The following is a 27,008-nucleotide window of genomic DNA, read 5'->3' as shown; positions in this document are numbered from 1 at the left end:
CATTTTGGATGTTTGTGTTTGGTTAAACAATTTAAATTTTGCTTGGTTTTAATTTTGTTTGATTTTATGTTTCAGGTTCGTGGGAGTAAAGGTGAGGTCCTTTATATCCTGGATGCAAGCAATCCACGCCATTCTAATTGGCTGCGGTTTGTCCATGAGGCTCCATCACAGGAACAGAAGAACCTGGCAGCCATCCAGGTAGGTTTGGTGAATTCCTACTATTTGCTTTGTGTAATTGATTTACTAATTTGATGTCCTCTTTGGTCTTCATCTCCTGCAGTAAAATTGCAAGATTTAAGAAAAGTAGCAAACTGCTTTCCTTTTGCTACCTTTCTTTTAAGAAGTGAACTCTTGTGCTTAAACATAATACCATAAATAAGATTGATGGAATAAAGCACCAAAGAGGTCCTTAGATAAAGTGCTAGTGAAGCCCTAACATGTAGTTCTGTAAAAGTTGCATTACTGCTGTTCTTTGCCCTGCCCCTTTCCTCTCTATTTGTACTCAGTGGGACTTACCACTGGTAATTTCAGTTTCTGTGTTGATGCCTGTCCAACTCCTTAAACCTGCTGCTCACCAGAGGGACTGGTTTGCTTATTTGAATTTTAAGCAAGCACTGCCCAGTGAGGTGGGTGCTGCTAATTACCCTGCAGACCTAGTATCAGCTTCTGTTCCTGTCCCAGCTATGAGCTTCCTGTGATTTCCATTCCACTGTTGTATTTCCTGCTATGCCTCTTCTGCCTGACTTTTCTTCCATTATCACAGTTGAATGTTACTGTTAGCAGCATACTGCATTGGGAAACCTATGTGCTTATCTGCAAACTGTTGCTTGATTTGTGCCTCCTACTTTCCAGAGCTCTAGTATTACTGAATGTCAATCTGTGACATTCCAGCACAGATTGACGGCTGAGCATGACCACAGTTTTGCTGCCTACACTGTTTTCTTGGACCTTGTTGCTGTTCCTTTTTTAGATTACTGTTGAACAGCTTTGTCATCTGCTTTTTCTCTGAGCCTGTACTTTGTGTTGATTTTGGGTCGGGCCTCATTAGGTCTTAACATCTAGGCTACAGTTGAATTTTGAGTAACAGATAAGAAAAAGTGTTCCCCATTCATTCAGCAAAAACTCATCAGCAATGACTGACTGCTTTATTATGCTTTTTCTGATGTCTGTGACAAATCAGTGGTTAATAACTGAAGTACAACCACTGCTTATGCAGTTATTTCTGTATGTTTTCCTTCTGTTTTGGTCACTCAGGTATACCATGATCTATCAAAATATTTGTTGTCCTGCTTATAGTACCAGATAATGAGAGGTCCTCAGACATGAGAAGTCCCAGGCATTAGCCAGTGATTAGCATGGCATCAGCACACAGGCAGTATGATAGCAAATTACAGTCAATGTTTGCAAATGCAAAGTAAGGTTCACAAGATGTTGCCTAAATTTTTAAACAGTGTGAACAATTAATGTTCATTATTATATTTTAAATAAATCAGTCAGTAAAATCATAGAATCATAGAATAGTTAGGGTTGGAAAGTACCTTAAGATCATCCGGTTCCACGCCCCCTGCCATGGGCAGGGACACCTCACAGCAAACAGTGTCACCCAAGGCTTCATCCAACCTGGCCTTGAACACTGCCAGGGATGGAGCATTCACAACCTCCCTGGGCAATCCATTCCAGTGCCTCACCACTCTAACAGGAAAGAATTTCTGAATAGAAGCCATAATGGAATATCCAGTGCAAACCAGTGGTATTTTTGTTAATAAAAACAGTTATTTAAATAAAGAAATGGAAAGAGACTGTTAATGCTGTATCACGTAACATTGTACCTTGCTAAGAGTGTGCTTAGTGCTTTTTGCATGCCTTGTAAAAGGATGATACTAGAGTAAAAGGAAAGTTGAGAAAGGAAAAAGAGTGGCAGGAATATTAGTCCTGTGAAAGCTTCCACAGAAAAATATTTAGAAAAATTACAGAGGAAAATAGAATAAACATAATCAGCATGTACAAAATTATGGAAAGGGTGGGGAAGACAAACTTAGGAGAACGAACAAAAAATTTATCTCATAGAGTGTTTTTTAACATTGCCAGTTGTCAGCTGCCAAAGTAACTTGTGTATTCCATGAGACTGACATTGAAGCTGTAGAAATAGTATATACTTGTAAATATTTAATTGCGTATAACAAGAACAGGCACTACTTGTGTTGGAAAAAGCTGAGTATGGGTGTATTTCTTTGCAGGGTTTGATCTCTTTCAGTAGATGGTAATGCAAATCCTAGGGCTTATTCCTTTAGGAGAAAAAAAAAAACCAAACCCAACCCACAAATCCTTCGTTATTTGAATTCCACAATCTTTTCCATTAAAGATAAGCAGATTCAAGGCCTCTTGGTGCAACAGCACTTTGTTTTATGAAAAAAAAAAGCGGGCAAAACATTGGTGGAATGTTTCCATTAATGATACCTTTTAATTTGAATTGAGAGTTGCGTGCTTGCCACCAAGATGATAAAATTATAATTTGCAAAGAGCAGGAAGTTATGAATTACATCAGTAAAGTTGTTCTAGTTTTATTAGCATTAGTCAGTTTAATGTGGCTGTGAAAAATAGTTTGTATCAAACATAAAAATTCCTAATCTTAAACTAACTGAATCAAGTAAAATATGTCTGCATATTTATAAAAAGGGCTAATTAACTAAGAGGAGAAAATAGAATAGTTAGAGATGGGTGGAAGCTTTGTGTCTTAACTAGCACATTACAATTTCCTTTGTGAAATGCAAATTTTCTCCAGACATTTGTATTTTAAAGACTGTTGGGATGTAGCCTAAATTTTTAAACAAGTATTTGAATTTTCTGTCTCAGTTCTGCTGCTTACTCTTTAAAGTGAATCTTGATCAGGGAATCTCACAAGTTAAAAATTGTTTCCTTGAGAATATTTGACTGAGAGTAATGATATGATAGCCTATAAGATGTGAAAATAAAGCACAGTGGTAGAACGGGGGCTTCTCTTGCTTGTCCTGAGTCTGTTCGATGAATCCTTAAGAACTTCATGCTGGTTGTGTGCTTCAGAGCTGGCTCTCTGCAATTTTCTAAAAGACTTCTTATGAACTAACAAAAACATGAAGAGAAAATAATAATTTTTTTGCTTATACCCACTAACGCTAATGCAAATTAATTATCTTTCCCACTAGTTTTCTTTCCAGTCTCCAAATACTCCAAGGATCTTCTTGGTCTGCTCTGAGAACATTTCCAATCACTCTAACAGTAGTGGGTTTCTGCCCTCACAGACATTGTCGAGGTCGGTTTTACTCTGGGCAGCCTGACACCCTGGAGCTGCAGGCAAAGATCAGGAAAAACTTGGTAAGGATGAGGAAGGCTGAGTTGGAGCAAGCTGATCAAGCTCTGAAGGATGGACAAGTCCTACTCTTTCTAAAGTAACACAAGACTATCTGCTTCCCCCTTTTCCTGTGTTTTCAGCTTTCAGGAATGACGACATATGTCTTACACTTTTGGATGAAAGTGTGACAGTCTGTGAATGCTTCTTGGCCCATGTTCCCTTTCAGTCTCCCCTTTTACAAAGCACATGTGAAGGTGTGTAACTATGGAAAAGCCAAGAACCTGAGTGAGATATGCCCATAGTGGAGCAAAAATGGGGTAGGGGAGCTGTTGGAACAAGATAACTATTTGCTGAGCAGGTCAGTGTGGCTCAGAGCTTAGAAGATGACAGTCAAGGCAGAGGGTGAGAGAACCAAAGTAGAACAATAAACCAAGGAAGGCATGAAGGGAGATTGTGATGCCATCATGACTAGCACTTGAAGTTTTCTCCTAAGGACCATTGTGGCTTTGCTGCAGGTGAACATGGTTAGCAAAACAGCTAGTGAAACAACCAGCCTAAGCAGATAGGCAGGGGGAACAACTGCAGATGAGTTCTTAGAAATGGGAGGATTATTAAAGTTATTTAAAAGATTTCTTGCTACATTCACTGTCTCTGCATGCATGTAGGTAAATGTGCTTCATTCAGGAGTTGCTGGTGGGAGGAGAGACTTAAATTCCTTTGTGGTTTCTGGAGATACTCCTTTGATTTCACTGAAAATGCTGCCCTGGGGACCTACTACAGTGGGGGTGTATTTGGATTAATTAGTGCTCTGAATACCTGACTATTAGCATTTGTTTGGCTGGAACACCCAAACAAATTAGCCTTGGAGGAGAAATGAGTTTGAGCTGTGTTTTAGTGTGGGCTGGCACCAAAGCTAATTTCTTTTCAATGTGAATGCAACCAAGAGCACTCAAGCACTGAGAGTCCTTGGCCCTTCTTCCATTACTGTTGTGGTTTAAACCAAGTCTGCACAGCTCGTTCACTCACTCCCCCCTCTTGCTCCCCCAACTCCTGGAGAGTTAGGAAGGAGAATCCAAAGAATGTAGCCCCCACGGGTTGAGATAAGCACAGTTTAGTAGCTAAGGTATAACACAAATCACTACTGCTACTACTACTACAAATAATAATGATGAAGCAAATAACAAGCGAAGAGAATACAACACCTCACCAGCCACTGACCCATAACTCATCCCACCCTGCCCGACCGAGCACTGACCAATACCTCCTCCACCTCCTCCATCCCCCCAGAGCTCCAGCCCTTCCGGGTCTCTCCCGGTTACATCCTGGGTATGACGTGCTATGGTATGGAATACCTCTTTGGCTAGCCAGGGTCAGGTGTCCTGTCTCTCCTACCTCCCGGCCTCCCCTCCTCCCTGGCAGAGCATGAGCTCAGAAAAAGGCCTTGGACAAACCAAATATTTGAGCAGTAACTCAAAACATACTTGCTATCAGCAACTGTTCCCAGCCCGAAAGTCAAAACACAGCACTGCACCAGCTACCAAGAAGGAGAAAAATGACTGCTACTACTCAAACCAAGACAATTACTCTCCTTACTATTACTCTCTTTACTAACCAAAAGTATGCAAATGGGAAAGAACAAGTCTGTTCTTAGGCATGAGCTATAAAATAAGCCCTGGATGCACATAAGGGAAGTGCAGAGATGGTGAGAATGTAATAGTATTGATAACATCTTGGTTGTTAGGGTTCTTATACTTGGCCTAGGTTAACCTGAATAATTCTGGTTGCTGTTTTTCCATGTATGACTTAATTGAAAGGTGTACTATTTGGTTCTTTAAAAGAGTAAGTTTGGAGTTTAATTTTTGCCTGGGATATGTGGCTTTTTCGTCTAATTTCAGGGTTTTTTTTCCTCCCTTTGGCAAGCCATTAGTAGGTGCATGCTTCCATTTATAAGGTTGCCTTGCTTTTAGCATAAGGTTGTCCTAAACAGTGACGTACTGGAGGTTTATCCCAATAGTTTTATCCTGTCTAAGCAGAGACTGAGTGTAGGAAGATCTTTTAATTTTCCTCATGTCAAGAGTTTCACTACGTGGTTTGAGTTTAGATTGTATCAAATTAAGGGGTCTGTGCAACTTGACAGAGGCATATGAAAACCAGTAACTCTTGGACGTATGCAGAAGTTAGTGTGGCATGCTGATAGATATCTGGACTGCAGAATATATGTTGAAAAAAAATGCATAATTTGTTGGGTTTTTTTTTCAAAAGCTGCTGTTGCGATAAGGACAGAGAAGTGGCGAGTCCTTCAAAGCAGCAGCTGTATCAAGTCTATTGAATTAAATAGGTTTCACTCTTGTGTGACAATAGCTTGTGTAATATACAACAAATCTTCTAAAGCTTGAGGAATACTACATCCCTGTTAACAGTTTAAATTAATCTTAGGATATTGCAAAAATTAAAAATCATTATTGTGTCCTTGTTCTAGGAAGCTTGTTGCAAAATATATGGCTAGATGTAATGTAAAGAAGCTTCAGATAACTTTTCTGGATGATAATCAGATAAGCTTTAGGATTTATGATAGAACTTTTAAACCTTAATTGCATGAAAATGAGTCTCCCTTGGTACTTTGTAGTACCTAGAGGAGCTGGCTTGCATATGGGAAGGAAAAAAAGCAGCAATGTGTATCAATTCAGGAGGGAGACAGTTTTGTTGTAGAAGCCCCTCTCATGTCCCCCACTCAGCCCTGTTCCAACCTTGGTAACTTTAATTAAATAGTCAAAGACCAAAGTTGTTACCTTATGTATCTATTTGGAAGCTTGTTTATTCATTGAGGTGAAGGTTTTGGAGTTTATCAGTACACAGCTTGTCCTCTTGTACAGAATCTGGGCTGGATCTTTGGTGTCCTGTGCATCTGTGAATCTACACTGATTTAAACCAGCAGAGAGTTTTTGATCTAGTGGTTTAAGGTGCATTTTACAGATGTTCCTGCTAACTTGATAGTGAAGATAACTGACCAGGAGTGAAAGCCTCTTCATTAAAAAAGCTTGAGAGACAAAGTAAATAAAAGCATGTGAACATGCTAGTGAAAGCTGGGTTATATAATTTATGCAGACAGCCACAAGCGGAGCTAAAGCTGTGTTGATTATTTAAATTTGGTTATTTTCTAATACTCCAATGTTTCATTTTCAAACTTCTAAGTTCTTGTCAAGCAGGAGAGGAGGACTTTAATACCACCTTCACCTTGATGTAGGCTACGGTACCTATTGGAAAAGCCTCACAGGTGAGGCAGGGGGATATTTCCAGAATACAAGGGTGCTTTATCCATGCAGCCACCCTGGGAAAGAAGTCTTAGAAAGGCAGTTCTAGCATTGTGCTCCCTGAGGAATTGAGCCATCCCTTCCATAGTTGAAGGCTAATATTAGTTCAGGGTCCCATATTTGTCTCTAGAATTTACTTTTTCTGACATAATTATATATTGCTTCTACTTACTATTTGCCACAGGAAGGGGAAAATATTTTCTATCTGGCTGTGGAAGATATTGAAACAGACACAGAACTTCTGATTGGATACTTGGACAGTGACATGGAAGAAGAGGAGGAGGAGGAAGAAGAGGTAACCATTACTCAGGAAGATGAAGGCAGTGGCAACAACAAAGAAGTGCAACCAGCTGGTGAAAAAGTTGCAAGTGAGCAATATTTTAAAAAAAGGGTAACGGGAGCTTAAAAGAAGAAAGAGAAAGCTAATTGCGTAGGATTGGGAAACTGGGAGGCTTACAGGTTTGGTCTGAGCTCTTGTATTACTTTCATCTGTCTATTTTTGATTTGAGTTAAGGTTCTTTTCTTTGCCTAATAGGAAGCAGCCAGTCCTGTGAATTAGTGAGTGAGCCTAGATTTCATGAGAAGCTACCATTAATTTTGGAACTAAAGACGGAATTAGTTTCATCTGACTTAAAAGTGTATGGAAGTTAAGCTTTTGCTCTAAGAGGGGTAGTTTCCTTTTTGTTAGATGGGAGAGCAATGAAACTTCTCATAAAACTCTTCAGCCAGTCCTAAGGTAATGTCTAAGAAAAGGTGAGCTGTCTGGCGAGTTCTCCGCATCTTTACCAAAGTAGAGACAATCTGGATGATTAGCTTAGGCTAGCAGCCTAAGTCACACCCAATTTAATACTTTGCATCCATTTGCAATTATGTTGGTGGTAATCCACTCAAGATATATTATGATCTATTCAGAGACAAATGTCTTTTGTGAATTTTGCGATTCCATTTTGCATGTAATGTAACCAAAATATTCCCTGAAAACTATACCTTTACTGGTTTTACTTCCAATCATGCAGATCCCCTCACCTGTAAAGAAGAGCATGCATGCCCAAACTGTGAATCCAGTTTTGCTAGCCAGGAGATTCTAGCTGAACATCTTCAGACTTTGCACCAAAAACCCAGTGAAGAAAAGGAATTTAAGTGCCGAAACTGTGGAAAGAAATTCCCTGTGAAACAAGCTTTACAAAGACAGTAAGTAAAATCAGGAGTGGTTTTTTTTTTCAGGGATTACTTAAATCAATTTCATTCAGTAATTTATTTCTCTTGGCTTAATCACTAGTTAGTAGTTTAGGAGATGTAATTTTTAAGCTGTGGGTGTCATTACAGAACTAAAGAACAAGGTAGAAGAAAGTAGATGGTCTAGAAGGACAAAAAAAGGGGAAAATAGTGCTTCATATTTGCTTAATTATTTGGGTGATTGAAAAAAAAACCAAATTGAAACATGAAAGACATGAGATTTAAAAGCACATCTTTACTGTCCTTGATAGTGTAAATGTGCAGTTTCGTCACTAATGTAATATGTATTGCAGTTACACTTTTGTACACACCCATAACTGTTTGTCTTTAGTATATGTATTTTTCTGCTTGCATTTAAATAGATCTATTACTTATACATTTAATAACAGATAGTACATTAAATGCTTAAGTGATTATGGGTAGTACATTTAATTTATCTTACATTGGAACAACCAGACTCATATTACATAGAATGTACCTAAGGCTGCTCTTGTAATAAATTGGTCTTCCTTTCATCTGAATAATGTGGACATTCCCAGAACTGGCAGCTCTGCTTGAGCTCTGTGTTCTTTCATGGAAATAAAAAAAATCGTGTAGCAGAGAAGTATTTGATGGAGGCAGTTAAACAGTTTCTCTTGAACTTAGAGTTGTTGCTTCTCATCTATAGTGGAAGTTGGATTTGTGCTGTATAGCTAGTTAAGTAAATATTTGCAACATGTGAAGTAAGAATGGTCTGCATGAGTTCAGCAGTATGATCCTGGCTCTTGCTGTTTATGTATTTGATTAGTCCCACTAAGTTCCAGGAGACTTCACATATGAAAGAGATGGTTCACCTACTTGAGTACTTGTAGAGCTGTATATTTTTTTTTAGTTACTGCAAGCCTGTGTAAGATATAGAATGTTCCCCTTACTTCGCTGTTTTTATTTTTCCTTAGTGTACTTCAGTGCACAGAGAGTATCAGCCCAGGAGACATTTCAAGAAGTTTCCAGTGCTCTGTTTGCAATACTTCCTTCAGCTCAGAATCAAGGTTTTGTGTCTGAGTTATTGGACTGCTGTCATATCATTGCTGGCCTCCCTTTGCATGTTAGCTTTCAAGCTGGTTAGTTTCTGTGAATCCTAACAGTGAAAGAAGTCAAATGCTTTCCTTTCTATTTGCTGTAAGTAATGCATGAGGTGGCCTCATAACTCTGCAGTGCAGCATGTGTTAAGCTCAGAGTACTTGCTGTGTGTCTGTTTTTTGTAGATACTGCTTGATGTGTTGCCTTTTTGTTTTGCTTTGTTTTTTCTTCTGGTTATCCCATATAGCTATGAACAGCACAAGGAGGCATGCAGAGGGGATGCCAGGTTCATATGCAAGGCAGATAGCTGTGGGAAGAGGTTCAAAAGTAAGGATGCCCTGAAAAAACATAAAGAAAACGTTCACAGTGGTAAGACTTCTAACATTTCTTTGGAAAAAACTCTCTTAACATGTAACTAGCTTTAAATTTGAAAATCAGAGTAAACATTGTCTTTGGTTTCTTTATTAATGGATTCATTTGTTTCAAAAAGAAAATTGAAAGGTAACTAAATTACAAGAGTTCCTTCCCAGGGAGAAATTATTCTATACCGGATGAATCACTAATCTACTGCAGAAAATGTAATAGGAATCTGGGGAAATTTAAACAAGGCAAATAATAGATAAAGCAAAACATTTCAGTAGTGAGGAAAATAAACCACTGGCACAAACTGCTACAGGAAGTGGTGAGTTCTTGATCTCTTGGTATTTTAGGGACACAATCAGATGCTTTTCTGGAAGACATGCTTCACAAATGATTAGGCTCGATGAGGGTATGGCATAAAATTCTGTAGCCTCTGTTGTGCAGGAAGCCAGACCAGACAATCCAATAGTCCCTTTAGGCCCTAGCATTTTTGTATCTGTACGCTATGAATCAATACTTTTCAATCAAACTTCACTCTGTTTCCATGAAAGAGCAAAATACTGCTCTCAGGTCTACAATGCAGATCTCAGTTCTGGCATTCTGCTCTCTCTGTATGTCCCCTCTCAATATCAGTGGAAGATCAGTATCTGTGGGGGCGGCAAATTACCAGAGTGCAAAGAAAACAGTCTTTAGTTGACAATGACAGCACTGAGATGCTGTGTAAGATTTTCCTTACTTGAAAACTCTTTTTTCTGCCAAACTTCCAGTGTAAAAAACCTCTTCCATTACCTTCTTTACAAAAAATTATCTGCTTTTTTCAGTATCAGTCAGGTATTTTTTAATCCGTGAGCATTATTATATTTAGGCTTAGCTTTGGCCAGTTATGTGGTTGTATGTGAATTCCACAATTCTTTTGAATGATCACTTCAGACACGACTGAGAGCAGACGCCTGAAGGATATTTTTGCTCTGCCTGCACAATGAGCAGAGCTTTTATTTTACTACTGGGGAGTCATAGAAATCACATCTGGTGTCAGTGGAGGAAGGAAAATAACCTACTGCTGTTGAGGGACCCTTACAGAACCCCTTCTTGCCGTGTGTCACCAGGAGGCAAGGGAAAGTAGAAAGGATTGTTATGTGTGTTGCCTGTTAGACAAAACTATGATCAGATATTATCACCTTCCTCTCCTTTGGAAAGGTCTTATAAATGTTCTTGTAAATTGAAGTGTATTCCCTTATCTATGGGTATATCAGTATATGTAAATACTTGTCATAAGTTTTAGAACAGCAAAAGCATATGTGAGATTAAGTTGGGTTTTTTTTATACTACAAATTTAAGTATTGAACCAATTGATTGTAGTAAGAAGAAACAACATATGAATTCTTAGGACAGCAGGAGGAGGAAAGATGTAGGATGCTGAGAGTCTTGAAAATTGAGCTGGCAGTCATCTAATGAGTTAATTTCTGATCTGTACTTCCTTTGTGCTTGACTCCCATTCTATGCCCATTCTTTTTACCTTTGTTTATATAAGTTAGGAAATATCTTGCATGGGCATGTAATTCTAAACAAAGAATTAGTTTTGTGGTGGCTTTGTCTTGTAATAAAACAGCTTTGTGGTTACTAAAATGAATTTCAAAGTGTAAGTAATAGATAAGCCCCATTAAATGCTCTGTCACTTTTTGAAACAACTGTGGAAAGGGAAGGAAAATACATCCAGTAGCTGACCTGTAGCTTGTTTAGTAATTTACATTTTAGATGAGGTTTTAGAGGTTTCAATTCATGATACAATTTCCTTGTCTTGTTCAGTTAAAGTCCATTAAAGGTATATTATTTTATATAGTAGAATGCGTAATGCTGGTTGAATAAAGAAAAAATAAGAAATGGTGGTTTTGACTTCAGTTTGGGAACTTTTTTTGTCACTGCTGCAGTAACTCCTGAATTGGCTTCTGGAAGAAATAACTTGTTCAGTTGTAAAGTGAGTTGTTCTTAGTTGTGAATTATGCTCTTCATATTTGATTGGTGATGTGTGATAACATCTATTTGAAGGGGTTTTTTATTTATTGTTCTAGTTTTCTTGATTTACATTCTGCCAGTAACTGGTTTGTTGAACACCCACAGAGAAGTCCTGATTTGAAACACTTTGAAGATGGTATACAAACATAAAAATCTTATGTCAGTCAGATTACCTGTGAAAAGTCACAGACTCAGTAGAAATATTCAGGTTTGTTCTTAGCACTTCTTTTTTTAGATGGTGGTGGTAGTTTGTTTCTGTTTCAGGAAATTCTAGGAAGAAGCTGATGTGTTCAGTGTGCAATAAGAAATGTTCCTCAGCAGCAAATCTCCAGGAGCATCGAAAGGTCAGTAAGATGAAGGCTAACTCCCAGCAGGCTTTAACTTCACTAATATTTGAGACTGTGGTGCTTAGGTCACTTGACAGCTGCTGTAATGCAGACCTTTGTGTAATCTTTCATAGTTGCAGAACCAATGTATTTTATTGCAGGTATTTATTTTTGTAATCACAATCAGTTGAACCAAAATCTCCCTAAAGTTTTAATGTATCTTTTACCAAAACCAAAGGTGTTTGTGCTTGGAGCATTTATGCATTCCATCATTAAGTCAAAGTTGCCTGCTGTTCTTAAGCGTTCTTAAGACACTAAGCTAAATGTACAAGTATGTTATATAATGACAGGATTCATACAGACCGTAAAATAAGTTCATGAGCCTTCAGGTTTTGTACAAAATACAGTCAATCTTTCATCTTAATTTGTGACATACCATTAAAAGGGTTACTTCTAATGTAGTTATACAGTAGTAATTTTTTTTTCTCCTCAAAACCAAATTGTTACTGTCTTCTTGTTTATAGCCCTAATCTTTTAGAACCAGAACAGGAGGGGTTAACAGTTTGAAAAGCATGTGTTGCAGATAAATACAGATGGACTATGACTATGAGATTCTGAATCAGTTGTACCCAAAGGAAGTTCCTGCAAGATTAATTTGATAAATGACTAAAACCCGGGAAATTCTGTTTTTACAAAAAGCTACATTATACTGTTTATCAGATTAACTGTAAGTCTTTAATAACGCCCTTGTTATAACCGGAATCCATTGAGGATATATGTGATATCAATTAAAATATGTTGTTGCAAAGGAAATGGTGGCCCCCTCCTTTTCAGTTTGTCTTTCTTCTTGCTTGTATTACTATAACTGCATTTCTTGTGTTACAGAGCTATGTTTTATTACTCCTCAGGCCAAATCTTGGTATGCCTTGCCATATGTAATTGCAATTCTTACATATCCAGCACCTTATGTTGGCCCTGAAAATAAAAGATACTATTGTTAGGGTGTGCATTTTACTAAAATGTTTGGTTTGTTTTTGTGCAGATTCTGTGACGCACACTAACAAGCTTTTCAAGTAGCATTGATGGTTGCTCAGGTGAGCACTTGCTCAGCTTACGAATCACCATGAAGATTTTATGCATAAAACTTTTTTGCCTCTTCTTTATTGGCTCCTCTTTTATAACATCCAAATAGATATTCTGGATTCACACACCTACATCAGATAGTGATGGAGATGGCATGTAGGACTTATGACTTCTGTTTACTTGATTTACTTTGCATTTCTACCTATTGGGGCTAGATCCATCACAAATATTGCCATAAATATTTCGACAGACAAAAAAAATTCAGAAAATAATGGGTGAAACAGATAGGAAAAGAGATTTTTTTTCAGCCATTTCCTGTCAATGTAAAGAAATAAAAGTGGAAAATATAAAGGTAAAGTATCGGAGATAACAAAATAAGCCCAAGCAGCAGAGAGAGAAATCTGACAGAGAAAGAAGGTGAAGAGGGTGGCTATAGGAAAAATAAAGAAGTCTGTTTACTTTCTGAAGAGATGATAATTCAGATCTCTATCTTTCATATCATCTTTTATTTAAACCCATTTTTACCTATGTGTGTTCTGTGAATTGCTTGCACCTTAAATGTCTAAAGATAAGCCCCTTCTCAGCCATGCACAATTAAACTCTGCTGTCATCATTGCCTGTCATTTAGTCTTACCTTGTTTTCTAGGCTGTTGCTTGTACCATGCTAATTTTTGGTAACATGGCCTTGTTTTGTTTTGTTAACCTCAATAAATTCAAGGTGGTATAGGGCTGGAAGAGATCTCTGGAGGTTGTCTAGCCCTCTGGTTTACAGAGGGGAGTAACTATATAGCTAAATCATTCCAGATACATGCTGTCTCATCTCCTGAAAGGTTCCACTAAAGAAAATTCTACCACCCCCATAGATGTCTCTTTCTATTCTCTCTTTCTGCTTTATTGCCATCAACTTTTTTGCAATATATTTAGTAGTCCAGTGTTTGTTTTTTCTGGTGTTTACTAAGATCTTCTTTATTGCACATTAATTGCTTTTTGTCTTACCTGAGAGAATGCCGAGAAAAATTCACCATAGTCTTCTCCATAACAGCATATTGCAAAATTGTTCTGAACTCCATTTGCATCAGCTGCCCAGACAAGAAGAGCACTGATGTTTTGTTGAGCCTTTGGTAATGGCAAGAATAGAAGAATGATTGTCCTAAGTTTATTAACATAGAATATGTTTATTAATACAGAATGACAATGCTTTCTGACAGTAGCCTCAGCCTTGTTATTTGTACTTTGGAATTCATTAATCTTTTCTGTAGTGGTGCTGCTGTAAACTGTTGGTCATCATCTGTGCATGTGATTTCTTTCTAAATAATTAGAGCTTCATTTAGAGTGTAAAAACTGTTTTGAATTCATGTCTTACTGATTACAGTCCTAACCAGAACAGCCTCATCTACATTTTCAATTTTAGGTTTGATTTCCAAAACTGCTTATCATCCTACCCTCCTGCATGATGCCTACAAAACTTTAACAAGAATTATGGTGTGTGATGCCTACAAAACTGTAACAGGATGTTGATCCACTGATCATTGCTTTTTTTGGTGATCAGTATCTTTTTGATTTCCATTCTGTCTATCCACCTATTCTCTTTTGTCTTATCCACCAATTGTAAAGTAACATCCTTCTGTCTGGTATTTATAGTAGTCTGTGCTGAGTGATATGGTAGTGTAAACAAACAAACCCTGAGCAAACACAACTAAGGCAATGCTGTACAGGAGCTTACAGAAGACTGGGTAATAGAGTGAAAAAATTTGTTGTAAAATCTCTTTTTTACAGGTTTGTGACTGCCAGGGAAAATGCAACACCATCTGAATTATATTTTGATACTAAGCTCTGAAATTTAGGTAAAATGCAGAACTTCATCACTGAACAATTATAAAAGTGAATAAGCAAGTGAGGAGAGTGTTTTCTTCATTGATGCAGATTATTGCTAAAGGGTTCCCTTTGTACCTTTGAATATAGCTACCGTATTTTGGATTTGAATTGCACACAGGAACTTAAACTTCATAGTGAGCGTGTACATGTGAATATCACAGGCTACCAGGCCTCTCCACTGAGGCTCTACTGTTCTGTAAGTGCGAATGGAAGAAAAATTCAAACAACTCTCGGTGCTGGTGGTGTCTTTTCCCAGGATGATGCAGTCAGAATTGATACTGCTACACTTTCAGTACTTGTAGGGTGTGTGTGGGGTTATGTCTCTTTCTGGCTGTAGAGCTGTGGGGTGAGTTTCTGACTGTAGTTGTAGGCTGGTGTTTTGAATGGTAAAGTAGTGAATTCTTTTACGAGAAGAAGGCTAAGGACACCTTTGAGTGTAAGGCAGGATTGACTTTGAAGAAGGTCATAAAATGAATGCCTGTATGAAACACAGGATTGTGCTTCAGTGGTAAGACTAGTTTGTGCTGTTGGCCTTCTGGATTTCTTAGCAGTTTTCTTATATTGAATCTGTAAGTTTCCAGTAAGAGGCATGCTGTAGCATGGTCTGCTGCAGAGAAAATGACAGAACAAAGAAGGATTCTACTCATTGTTAGAACAATCAGAGATTGAGAACATTTTATTGCTCATGAAAAATCCTTGATTCTTTCTTTACTTTCTTTATTGTAGAGCTGGATTTAATGTAAAATTACGGTGAAGAGAGTCACTCTTAAACATCATCTGTGATTCCTGCCCTCCCTCTCACCTTTTTTCATCTGCCAGTTCTGAGTATCTCTGTGTTGGGGTTTTTCTGCCCATTTATTTAACACTGGGCAGTGTTTAGTTCTACTCTGCAATTTTCATTTTTCACAATCACTATAAGAGCTATAGAAAGGTAGAAGAAACCAAATTTTGAACACCGCCTTAAAATCATCAGTAATATTTCATCATTTCAGTTGGGTGCAGTATTCTCATATCCTTGCTCTCTTAAAGCCCTGCCTTCCAGCTTATGGAGTTTCATCCAGTTTTTGGAGTGATAGATTGAAATTCATATTAGTTTCTGGAAAAGCTGATCAATTGGTTACTTGCATCTTCAAAGTTTTAGCTCAGTTGCTCCCCCCAAAACTCTTTAAATCACCTTTTGCTTTTCACGAAACCTCATGAAAATTTTAAGATCATCACTCCTGTAAGTGAAGGAGTGTATTTATCTGTGTATATGTTAATCTTGTTCAGATGCTTGCTGTTTTGTATAGCTGGTAGTTATCTGAATGTGTAGCTCTTCAAGTGCCTGTGAAAACTATTCTAAGTATGTTCTCACTTTAATGTAGCAAAGGTTTATGTTGATAGCTCTTACGGCCCTCTAAGGAGACTAATTTTGTTACACAAATAAATCATTGCATGAGCACTTGTCTATGGTATTACACCCTGGATGCTCATAAATCATAGAATCATAGAATAGTTAGGATTGGAAAGGACCTCAAGATCATCTAGTTCCAACCTCCCTGCCATGGGCAGGGACACCTCACACTAAATCATATCACCCAAGGCTTCATCCAACCTGGTCTTGAACACCGCCAGGGATGGAGCATTCACTACCTCCCTGGGCAACCCATTCCAGTACCTCACCACCCTAACAGTAAAGAATTTCTTCCTTATATCCAGTCTAAACCTCTGCTGTTAAAGTTTCAACCCGTTACCCCTTGTCCTATCACTACAGTCCCTAATGAATAGTCCCTCCCCAGCATCCCTATAGGCCCCCTTCAGATACTGGAAGGCTGCTATGCGGTCTCCACGCAGCCTTCTCTTCTCCAGGCTGAACAGCCCCAACTTTCTCAGCCTGTCTTCATATGGGAATCTTATTGGACAGGTTTTCTTACAATGAAAGTCTATTTGAATATAATTGTTAAAATATTTGCTATATTTTATTACTGTTGTTTTACCATGTAATAGTGCACTTTTCTAAAGAACTGATTAAAGAGTGCCAGCTATAGAATGTGATAGCTACAACTATTTAATGAATGTGCACACAAGTCTGTCTGATTCTTTTCTGAAAAACTGATTAAAGAGTAACAGCTATAGAATATATATCTAATAGCTGTAGCTTTTGAATGCACACGTGTGGAAGTCTCTGTTCTGATGCAAATGTGTTCAATGAGACTGTTAAACTATGCTTGTAAGTTGAAATCAGACATTTGTATGGTGTTAAAGCACAGTCTGGGTTCTGATATATTAAATACTGTGTTTAAGAATACCTAAAGAAAGGGAAGAGTGGCTTTGCTGGGAGGCTTGCCAGACTTGTCAAGGATGCTTTAAACTAGTTGTGTTGAGGGAGGGGAGCATCATTCCATCCCAACACACCCAGTCAGTTGCCAGCACCTATAATAAATACTCTGAGCAATGTAGTAATATTCTAGCTGCTCCAGCCACTGAGCTGGCTTCATTTGGAGCTCGGATCAGATGCCTCTATACAGATGCCCGTAGCATGGGGAATAAACAAGAGGAATTAGAGATGTGGGCACATCTACGGGGCTATGATATAATAGGCATCACTGAAACATGGTGGGATGGCTCCTTTGACTGGAGGGTTGGAATGGAAGGTTATAGGCTTTTTAGAAAAGACAGGCCCAGTAGGAGGGGAGGGGGAGTTGCCCTTTATGTTAGGGATTGGCTGGAGAGTATGGAACTCTCTCTGGGGACAGGTGATCAGTTAACAGAAAGTTTGTGGGTCAGGGTTAAGGGGAAATCGGTTATGGGACACATTACTGTGGGGATATGTTACAGACTGCCTGATCAAGAGGAACCTGTGGATGAAGAACTCTACAGACAAATAGGAAAAGCCTCACGCTCGCAGGCCCTTGTTCTCATGGGGGACTTCAACCACCCTGACATCTGTTGGGGCGACGGTACGGCCCGGCACAAGCAATCCAGGCGGTTTCTCGATTGTGTGGAAGACAACTTCCTTCTGCAAGCAATAAAGGAGCCGACAAGGAGAGGTGCCCTGCTTGACCTCGTGCTCACCAACAGGGAAGGGCTGGTTGGAAATGTAACTCTCCAGGGAAGTCTTGGATGCAGTGATCACGAGATGGTGGAATTTGAGGTCCTCAAGACAGTGAGAAGAGTGTGCAGTAAGCTCACTGCCCTGGACTTCAAGAGAGCAAACTTTGGCCTCTTCAGGAACCTGCTTAGCAAGGTTCCATGGGATATAGCCCTAGAGGGCAAGGGGGCCCAAGACTCTTGGTTAACATTCAAGGATCACCTGCTACAAGCTCAGGAGTGTTGCATCCTGACTAGGAGGAAGTACAGCAGGAGGGCCAGGAGACCTCCTTGGATGGATAAGGAGCTGCTGAGAAAAATTCACAAGAAAAAAGAGGCTTATAAAAGGTGGAAACAAGGACAGGTGGCCTGGGATGAATACAGGGATGTTGTCTGGGTAGTTAGGGACCAAGTTAGGAAAGCTACGGCCCAATTGGAGCTAAACTTGGCAAGGGATGTTAATGATAATAGGAAGGGATTTTGTAGGTATGTAGCGGCTAAAAAACAGACTAAGGACAATGTAGGCCCCCTCCGGAAACTTTCAGGAGAACTGGCTACACAGGACTTGGAGAAGGCTGAGGTTCTGAATGGCTTCTTTGCCACGGTCTTCACTGGCAAAGGCTCTGACCGCAGCACCTGAGACTTGGAAGGCAGACGCAGGGACTGTGAAAACCTAGGGCCCACTGTACATGAGGATCTGGTTCGAGACCATCTTAAGAACCTGAATGTACACAAGTCCATGAGACCTGATGAAATCCATCTGCAGGTCCTGAAGGAGCTGGTGAATGAAGTTGCAAAGCCACTGGCCATCATATTTGAAAAATCATGGCAGATAGGTGAAGTTCCCAACGACTGGAAAAAGGGAAATATAACCCCCATTTTCAAGAAGGGGAAAATGGATGACCCGGGGAATTACAGACCAGTCAGTCTTACCTCTCTGCCTGGCAAAATCTGGGAACAGATTCTCCTGGAAGGCATGCTAGGGCACATGAAAAAGAGAAATGTGCTTGGTGACAGCCAGCATGGCTTTACTAGGGGAAAATCCTGCCTGACCAATTTGGTGGCCTTCTATGACGGGGCTACAAAAGTGACGGACAGGGGTGGAGCAGTTGACGTCATCTACCTGGACTTTTGCAAAGCGTTCGACACTGTCCCACATGATATCCTTGTCTCTAAATTGGAGTTTCATCAATTTGATAGGTGGACACTCGGTGGATAAAGAACTGGCTGGATGGTCGCACTCAAAGAGTTGTGGTCAACGGTTCAATGTCTGGCTGGAGACCAGTAACAAGTGGTGTCCCTCAGGGATCGGTGTTGGGATCGGTCTTGTTTAATATCTTTGTCACTGACATGGACAATGGAATTGAGTGTGTCCTCAGCAAGTTTGCCGATGACACCAAGCTGTGTGGTTCTGTTGATACGCTAGAGGGAAGGAATGCCATTCAGAGGGACCTTGACACATTTGTGAGGTGGGCTGATGCCAGCCTCATGAAGTTTAACCATGCCAAGTGCAAGGTCCTACACCTGGGTCGGAGCAATCCCAGGCACAGCTACAGGTTGGGCAAAAAGGAAATTCATGGTAGTCCTGCAGAGAAGGACTTGGGGGTGTTAGTCAATGAGAAAATGAACATGAGCCGGCTTCAGTGTGCACTCACAGCCCAGAAAGCCAACCATATCCTGGGCTGCATCAAGAGGAGTGTGACCAGCAGGTTGAAGGAGGTGATCCTGCCTCTCTACTCTGCTCTCGTGAGACCAATACTCACTTGGAGTGTTGTGTGCAGTTCTGGTGCCCTCAACATAAAAAGGACACAGAACTGTTAGAACAAGTCCAGAGGAGGGCCATGAGGATGATCAGGGGACTGGAGCACCTCCCATATGAAGACAGGCTGAGAAAGTTTGGGCTGTTCAGCCTGGAGAAGAGAAGGCTGCGTGGAGACCGCATAGCAGCCTTCCAGTATCTGAGGGGGGCCTACAGTGATGCTGGGGAGGGACTATTCATTAGGGACTGTAGGGATAGGACAAAGGGTAACGGGTTGAAACTTAAACAGCAGAGGTTTAGACTGGATCTAAGGAAGAAATGCTTTCCTGTTAGGGTAGTGAGGTACTGGAATGGGTTGCCCAGGGAGGTAGTGAATGCTCCATCCCTGGCAGTGTTCAAGACTAGCTTGGATGAAGCCTTGGGTGATATGGTTTAGTGTGAGGTGTCCCTGCCCATGGCAGGGGGGTTGGAACTAGATGATCTTGAGGTCCTTTCCAATCCTAACTATTCTATGATTCTATGATCTCAAGTAATTGTGTCTGGGGGGATTTTAATAGGTAGCACAATTATATAAACTTCAGACAACCATCTAAGTAAAAAAATATTACTTATGTCTTATTGACTAGAATGAAATGTTCTGTAAAGGTATTCTGCATGTGTTTTTTTTCATACTTTCATAATAGTAATATTTTACATGGATCGCAGACTGCAAATTTGCATGACCTATATTTCTGGAGGTGTTTTTAGGGATAATTTTTTGTTTGTAATGATGAATATTTATTTTTTGGGAGATAACTATTGTTTACCAAGGGACTAGGAAAGGGGAAATCACAGAATATTTATAAGTGTGGGTATAGCTGCTGGCTAAAAAATAGTTACAGTCTGTTAGAGAATATCTGTATATGTAAGATGTGTGATCTTGCTGGAGACACATATTTAATTACCATTAAACATTTATTTTGTAGGTCCATGAGATCTTTGAGTGTCAGGAATGTGACAAGAAATTTATTTCAGCTAACCAGCTAAAGCGCCATATGATAACTCATTCAGGTAATGTACAAAGGTAACAGAAACATATGTATATGTGTATGTATATGTATTTAACATACCTTCAATTTTACCTGAATTAGTTAGACTTTCATCTGAATTATTACCTGATAGAAGGTTTGATTAATTCTGTGTTGCCCTGAGCTGCTCAAGAAAATCTCAGGTTCCAAGGAAACCATGTAAGCTATCCTCCTACATCTTTCAAAAACCAAGTGTAATACTATAGTCTTCTTGCTATTGCTGCTTTGTTGAGCTGTTTTTTCATGCTAGCTGGGATAGATGATGTCAGTTAGCTGGATTGGGGCAAAAGGTTGCTATTTGGTTTGTAGAGGTGAAGAACCATTGGGTAAAATCTCGTGTTGAGGAGAACGTGAGTTAGGATATGGTGTCAGTCAGAGATCTGTACAAAAAGGCGAACATTCATTCATATGTATACATGTTAGTGGACTCATGCACACAGGTTTCAGTTGAAGGAAAGTGGCTTGTACTCCACATCATTTCACAGACCACGCACAACTGTTCCATTGTGCCTGTCCTCTTTCGGAACAGGTGACTGTGAGCGGGGAGTGGCCTGTCCATAGGTTTGGCAGTATGATACAAATTTGTCAGGATTTCTGATCACTGCAGTCTAGCATTTCTAGTGATTAGAAACATCAGCTAACACAATGGAAACACAAACATTTTTCTGTCAAATACATTAGCATTTAAAATACACAGGTTTTTACAGCTGCAGAGGCTTAGAATTGTACTATTTTCTTAATATCAGTCCACACCAAAAGCTCATTTTTCATAATCTGTATCTCAGAGGCTTCTCTTTTTCTTTTGACACTTTTGGATGAGCATTAATGTAGCTAAGTTGCAGTCACCAGTTGAAGCATAAAGGCTTTTTGCATAGGAACTTTTGGGTTTGGGAGCTAATATGTATATTGTTAATTAAGTTTTAAAACATTTAAACTGTCATGCCCTCTTTCACATTCATAATCTGGAAACAGAGTTTTCCTCTTTGAAGTCATTCTCTTGATTTAAGCTAATTAATCAGAATTTAGTTTTAGCAATAATTATTGCAAAGAATGTGCCAATTTCTTGAGATACATCGTGGCTCATCTCTTGTGAAGTGACTTAACTGTCTAACATAAAGGGCATTAGATGTCTTTCTAATTGGTTTAATCTTAATTGGGTTGACTTAATTGCAAAAATCTCTCAGAGGAGATGACTGTCTCTGCCTTTCATCTTCTTCCCCTGTGTAAGCAGGAGATTAAATGTCCCCCACTCATTTTCTGCAGAAAAACGCCCCTACACCTGCGAGGTTTGCAATAAGTCCTTCAAACGACTTGATCAAGTGACTGCACACAAAATAATACACAGTGAAGATAAACCTTATAAATGCAAGCTTTGTGGAAAGGGATTTGCCCACAGAAATGTTTACAAGAATCACAAGAAGGTAAAGCACTCTGCTGTTGTTGTTTACAGGTCTGCCAGCCTCAGATTTGCAGATTTTTTTTTCTTTTAAGTGGTTCATCATTAAGCTCTGGAATGCTTATAACATGGGATTGACTTATTGGAGAATGTTTTTTTTAGTTTTGGGGTTTTTTTTTGTTATATCCAAAATCTCAAAATACTGAATGAATTCTAATAAGAAAAAAAAACCACCACCAGCCCCGTGAAAGAGGCAGAGTACCACAGTTGCTTGGTTAAAAACATCAAATAAATCCCCATTTTGACTTTTTTTCCCCCTACTTTTTATCAAGTTACAATGTAAATGAACTAAAATGTCTTCAATTTTGTATTTTTTTTAATACCATATTTGAATAAAACTAAGTATAGTCCTGTTGCAGCAGATGCTTTCAAACTACAGTGTGTTTGCACTGGGTAGTGTTCACACATTAAAACATCAGAAGAAACATTACCTGAAAAATAGTCTCATGAAGGGATGCTCCATTTCTGTTGATTTAAGCTCAAATCTCCTTGGCCTAATTTCTGTAATTCCTATCATTATTTTTAACCTGGAGTTAGATTTTTAATGGCTAGGCTGTACCTATCACTGGTGTTTCAGAAATAAGAGACTGTATAAAAAGGAAGAAAACTCACCCCTGATATACCCACACTTACAAGCCTTTCTCAGTTCAGTTCATGCTCTATGCCATCTGTGAATTTGGCACAGGATCTTTGTACTATCTCTTGCACTTTCAACCATACATCATGTAAGAGTAATAATAATGCCTCTTGCAGGATGAAGTGGTGATGACTGTCTAATACAGAAAGCATGTAGAAGCCTGCTGAAGGACTCCCCATATGCTGTGATTGTATCTCATGTTTTAGACTTTATTAAGAAAATGGGGCGGAATCTTGCCAATTGGGTTGATTTTAAGGAAAATATATAAAATACGATCTGGAAAGATACATCTATATCTTAAATTAATACTTTTTACATGTTTCCCTGTGCTAATTTGCAGTAGTTGACTGGTAGGGAGTTTGGGCTAAAAAAGGACTTCAGGATTAAGTGTGAATGAGTAAACACTGTGACCCAATTCTGTGTTTAAAGCAGCATCACCAGTAGCATAAGGAAGTATTAGAGACTCCACTTAATAGGAATAATATTAAAGTTTAGACAGATTTAGTGAGTATCTAATTTTGACAGAGTTCCTTTATGCATGTTGGAATACCTTTTGAACCTGTTGGCACATAGGACTGGCTGTAAATCAACCTTGTCCTTATAATGAAAGGAACTTACTCCTCTGTTTACATAGAGTTTACCCAAACAGCTGTGAATATTCACCCATCCATATTTAGGTCTCTGATTTCACTTGCTAAATGAAGAGATGAGTGTAAGAGACAGGAGACTGACATAGATGTCTTGATTTGCTTTTTTAGACGTGCCTTTCTCCATTGAGTAAACAGTGTAATCAAAGAGAGGTAGAAGATAATGGAGGGGAGCATGGATGCACAAAACCAGTTTGTAAGGTTTAAGCCAAGGATGTAGTAGTTTGGGATGCCAAAGTAATTTTAAGTGCCATAATTTTAGAAGGGCTGCACTACTGCTAGGGGAAGAGGATAATAGTTCTTCTGCTTATTCATAGGAATAGCAATCCAGTAACAGTGGAAATTTAAACCTTTACCATGTATCATACTGCTGTGTATTTCTTCAGCTTGGGTTTTTAGTGGTTCTTTACATGTGTATTCTGTTAAGATGTTTTCCTAGGTTCCATTTTCTTTCGGAGGAAGAAAAGTTGTACTCTGAATTATTTCACAGTGCTCTTTTGGGTTACAGAATGCAGCTACTGTGCTAGTAGCAGGGAGCTTAGAATCCTGCATTAGGAATGATGGGTATAGTGGTTAAAAATACTTAAATCAACTGCATTTAACAGAAAACATGCTTTTAAATTTGATAGCAGCACACTTGAGAAAGTGTTTTGTGTTTTAGAGTAGAGCCACACAATAATTTATAATAAGAAACAGGATACGTGTTCATTTTGTGCCTTTGAATTTTGTGTTTTAGGTGGAAACTTGTTGCTGTTGTTTCTGGGATTCCTTTATGGGGGTTATTTTATGTTGGGAGTATCAGAGTAAAAATTACTCCCACAGCATGCTTTTAAACATCTTTCAGATACGACGAATGTTGGGTCATTTCATCAGAAGGAGATTAGTTCCTCACATTTCACAGGATTTCACTGGGAGGCAGACAGTGGAATTGCTAAGAGTATATCTACTCTGTTCCATGGAGTGTTATAACAGGAGCCCTAACTTGCCATTCTCTTAAGTCTTCCTGTAGTACCTCTCTAATGTGCTGATTCTGCACACAAATACTGCACTGCTCAGTGCAGGGTACATGTGTGAACTTGCTTTGTCACTTCCTTGAAGATGTCAGCACTGGGAAGTGTTTGGTGAGGTGGAACTAGCTCAGATGTCTTTGCAAAATGCTCAGACTATATGATCGTTTGATCATATGAAGAATATGGTTCCATTTTTGTGACAGAGTAGTATGTGAAATTGAGGCAAATGTAGTACTGGATTATGCTACAGATAAAAGTAGTCTATGTTCCGTGCCATATAATGCAGATTACTTCAATACAGGAGAAAGTGAAGTTTTTGTTCGATCTGCTCCATTGTGCTATGTATAGAAGATGAGTTCAGACAATAAAATATGAGGATATAACAGTGAGCAGATACAGGTCAGCAGACACAGGATTTTAAAGGGTTTATGGTTAATCCAGGGTTATTTGGTCTTGGGAGCATAATGAACTTGAACAACCATATTCCCTCAGTTACTCTGTTGAGAACAATTGGGCTGGATTTAAACTTCTACAAATGCTTTGTTAGGAATGGCACATATGAAATATTCCGTAAGAGCCCCTCCTCAGTTGCTTTGGTTGTACACCTGTCTTCTGCTCTGACTGAATGGAAGCCATCTCTGATCTGGAACTTGTTAGTAGGACAAAAAGCGACAGTATTAAAAGTACTATGGCTGTCTGATGGGGATAACTTGCCTCATTAGGACTTGCATGGCTTTTTGTGATAGACTTGGGTTGGTTTTGGACCACTCACAAGAGAGGCAAATGATCTCTGTATCCTTGCATGAGGGTATGCCTGCGTAGGTGTTTGTAGTGAAGCAAAGATGTACAGGTGAATATTGTATTTTGGTCAAAAGGCTAGGAGAACTGTCAAGGAAATGATAAGGAATTCTGTACATATCTCCGATATTCAGAACTATCACTCGAGTGGTGAGTGTTCTAAACCATTTTTTGAATAAGCAAGAGGAATTTTGCGCTTGTGAAAGGTGCCAGATTGACAGCCCTAGAGACTGAACCCTTCTATTTATCCACAGAACAGGTACAGCACAGACAGCAGCACTGCGAGCTTCCCCACAGTGTCTCATCAATATATCTCAACCCTGTTCTGGAGGAACCACCTGTTGAGGTGAGAAGGTAGTTCAGTCTCTTCATGTACTGTCAATCCTTGGCCTGACTTGTGAGATTGCCAGGCAGGGTGTCATGATGCGAACTGATATAAACCTGTAGAATCTGGACTGAATAATTCAGCAGATTTTATGTGTGATACATTCCACACATTTGGTGATGCTTCCGTTGCCTTTTTGCTTTAAGTGACATAGGCTGAGGTCCAGGGAATGACTTTGAATCCAAAGCCTCTGTATGCCATTGCAAATGCTCTAATGTTTTTATGTAGGAGAACATTTGTGTTAAAATAAATCTAGGTTCAAGGCCCTCCATTTACATCTAAATAATTACACTGACTGCCCACAAATCCCTTTTTTCTCCATAGTTTAAGGGATAGCTATAAATGTTGTATGGTATTATGAACAGCAGAAATAGATTATCTAAATATGTACTATGCTAATATGTACCCTTAACTTATTTACCTAATTTTTGCATATTATAAAACACTTACTGTCCCTTTTGCTCTTGGCACAGCAGCTTCTACTTAAGATCTAATACAAAGTGAGCTAATGCAAAGTTTAAACTTGATTTCCTTTGCAAAAATAGGAAATTTGCTAAGATAATAAATTGTATGGTTTAATTTGCTATCTGCAGTGGGACAGCACTTAATAACACTAGGAAACAGGGAAAGTGCTTTGAAATTTACAGAAGTTGAATGAAGCTGGATGTTTAACAAGCTCCATAAAAGAAAGCTGCTTCAGCAAATTTGCAGTTGGAGAGATTCATCCAAGCTTAGTCCCTTTTATTGTATGTATTTATATGTATGGCCTTGAGGCTGTTTCTCAACTATGATAACTTCTACAACAAACAAAACCCTCAGTACTGATGCTCCTATTTTTTTATTGTTTTTCTTTAGTGCAAGAAGCTGACACAAGGATATGTAAGACTAGGTTAATGATTTGAGAAATTTTCTTGGCCAGATTTTAGATACTGTCTTGAGATAATCAGATCAGATTTACCTTCAGACTTAACAGAGAAAAAGGTTTTTGTGTAAGTTTAATTAAATCATAGAATAGTTAGGGTTGGAAAGTACCTTAAGATCATTGAGTTCCTACCCCTTGCCATGGGCAGGGACACCTCACACTAAACCATGTCACCCAAGGCTCTGTCCAGCCTGGCCTTGAACACTGCCAGGGATGGAGCATTCACCACTTCTTTGGGCAGCCTGTTCTAGTGCCTCACCAACCTCACAGTAAAGAACTTCTTCTGTAGATCTAACCTGAACTCCCTCTGTTTAAGTTTTAACCTGTTACCCCTTGTCCTACCCCTACAGTCCCTAATGAAGAGTCCCTCCCCAGCAGCCTTATAGCCCCCCCCCCTTATAGACTTTCAAGCATTTATTCATATTAGTAAGTACTTAAGGCCAGTGTGAGTACTGATGACACAGTGCAACTGAGCTTTTGTTTTTTTTTTTCTGGTTATTCTATGTTGTTTCTGTTTAAATTCATACCTCAGAAAACACTTCTTGAGGACTGGAAAGGCATATTTATTCAGTAGCTGTTATGCTGATTTTCGCGATTCTCGATAATGGCAGAATGATTGTTAATTCTTCATCCCCTGATGTTTCAAATTGTTGTGATATTCCCTCCT

At 39.1% G+C, this 27,008-nt stretch overlaps 1 protein-coding gene across 4 annotated transcripts in view; it reads left to right on the top strand.

The window, feature by feature from the left end:
• PRDM5 (PR/SET domain 5) overlaps positions 1-27,008 on the top strand; it is an 83,586-nt gene that overhangs the window by 18,380 nt on the left and 38,198 nt on the right. For 3 of the 4 annotated variants that reach the window (XM_005144127.4, XM_031044740.2, XM_031044741.2), the window contains 8 exons: positions 76-198; positions 6,824-7,007; positions 7,656-7,830; positions 8,811-8,903; positions 9,182-9,303; positions 11,572-11,651; positions 20,385-20,469; positions 21,750-21,907. In XM_005144127.4, coding sequence (XP_005144184.1) covers positions 76-198; positions 6,824-7,007; positions 7,656-7,830; positions 8,811-8,903; positions 9,182-9,303; positions 11,572-11,651; positions 20,385-20,469; positions 21,750-21,907 — 1,020 coding nt within the window. Of the gene's footprint in view, positions 1-75; positions 199-6,823; positions 7,008-7,655; positions 7,831-8,810; positions 8,904-9,181; positions 9,304-11,571; positions 11,652-20,384; positions 20,470-21,749; positions 21,908-25,288; positions 25,381-27,008 lie in introns of all 4 variants that reach the window. The other variant, XM_031044739.2, reaches the window with a different exon arrangement.

The sequence above is a fragment of the Melopsittacus undulatus genome, chromosome 5 (genome assembly GCF_012275295.1).
Source record: "Melopsittacus undulatus isolate bMelUnd1 chromosome 5, bMelUnd1.mat.Z, whole genome shotgun sequence".
Lineage (NCBI taxonomy): Eukaryota > Metazoa > Chordata > Aves > Psittaciformes > Psittaculidae > Melopsittacus > Melopsittacus undulatus.
The sequence above is the reverse complement of the archived record's forward strand: the minus strand, read 5'-3'. Positions and strand labels throughout refer to the sequence as shown.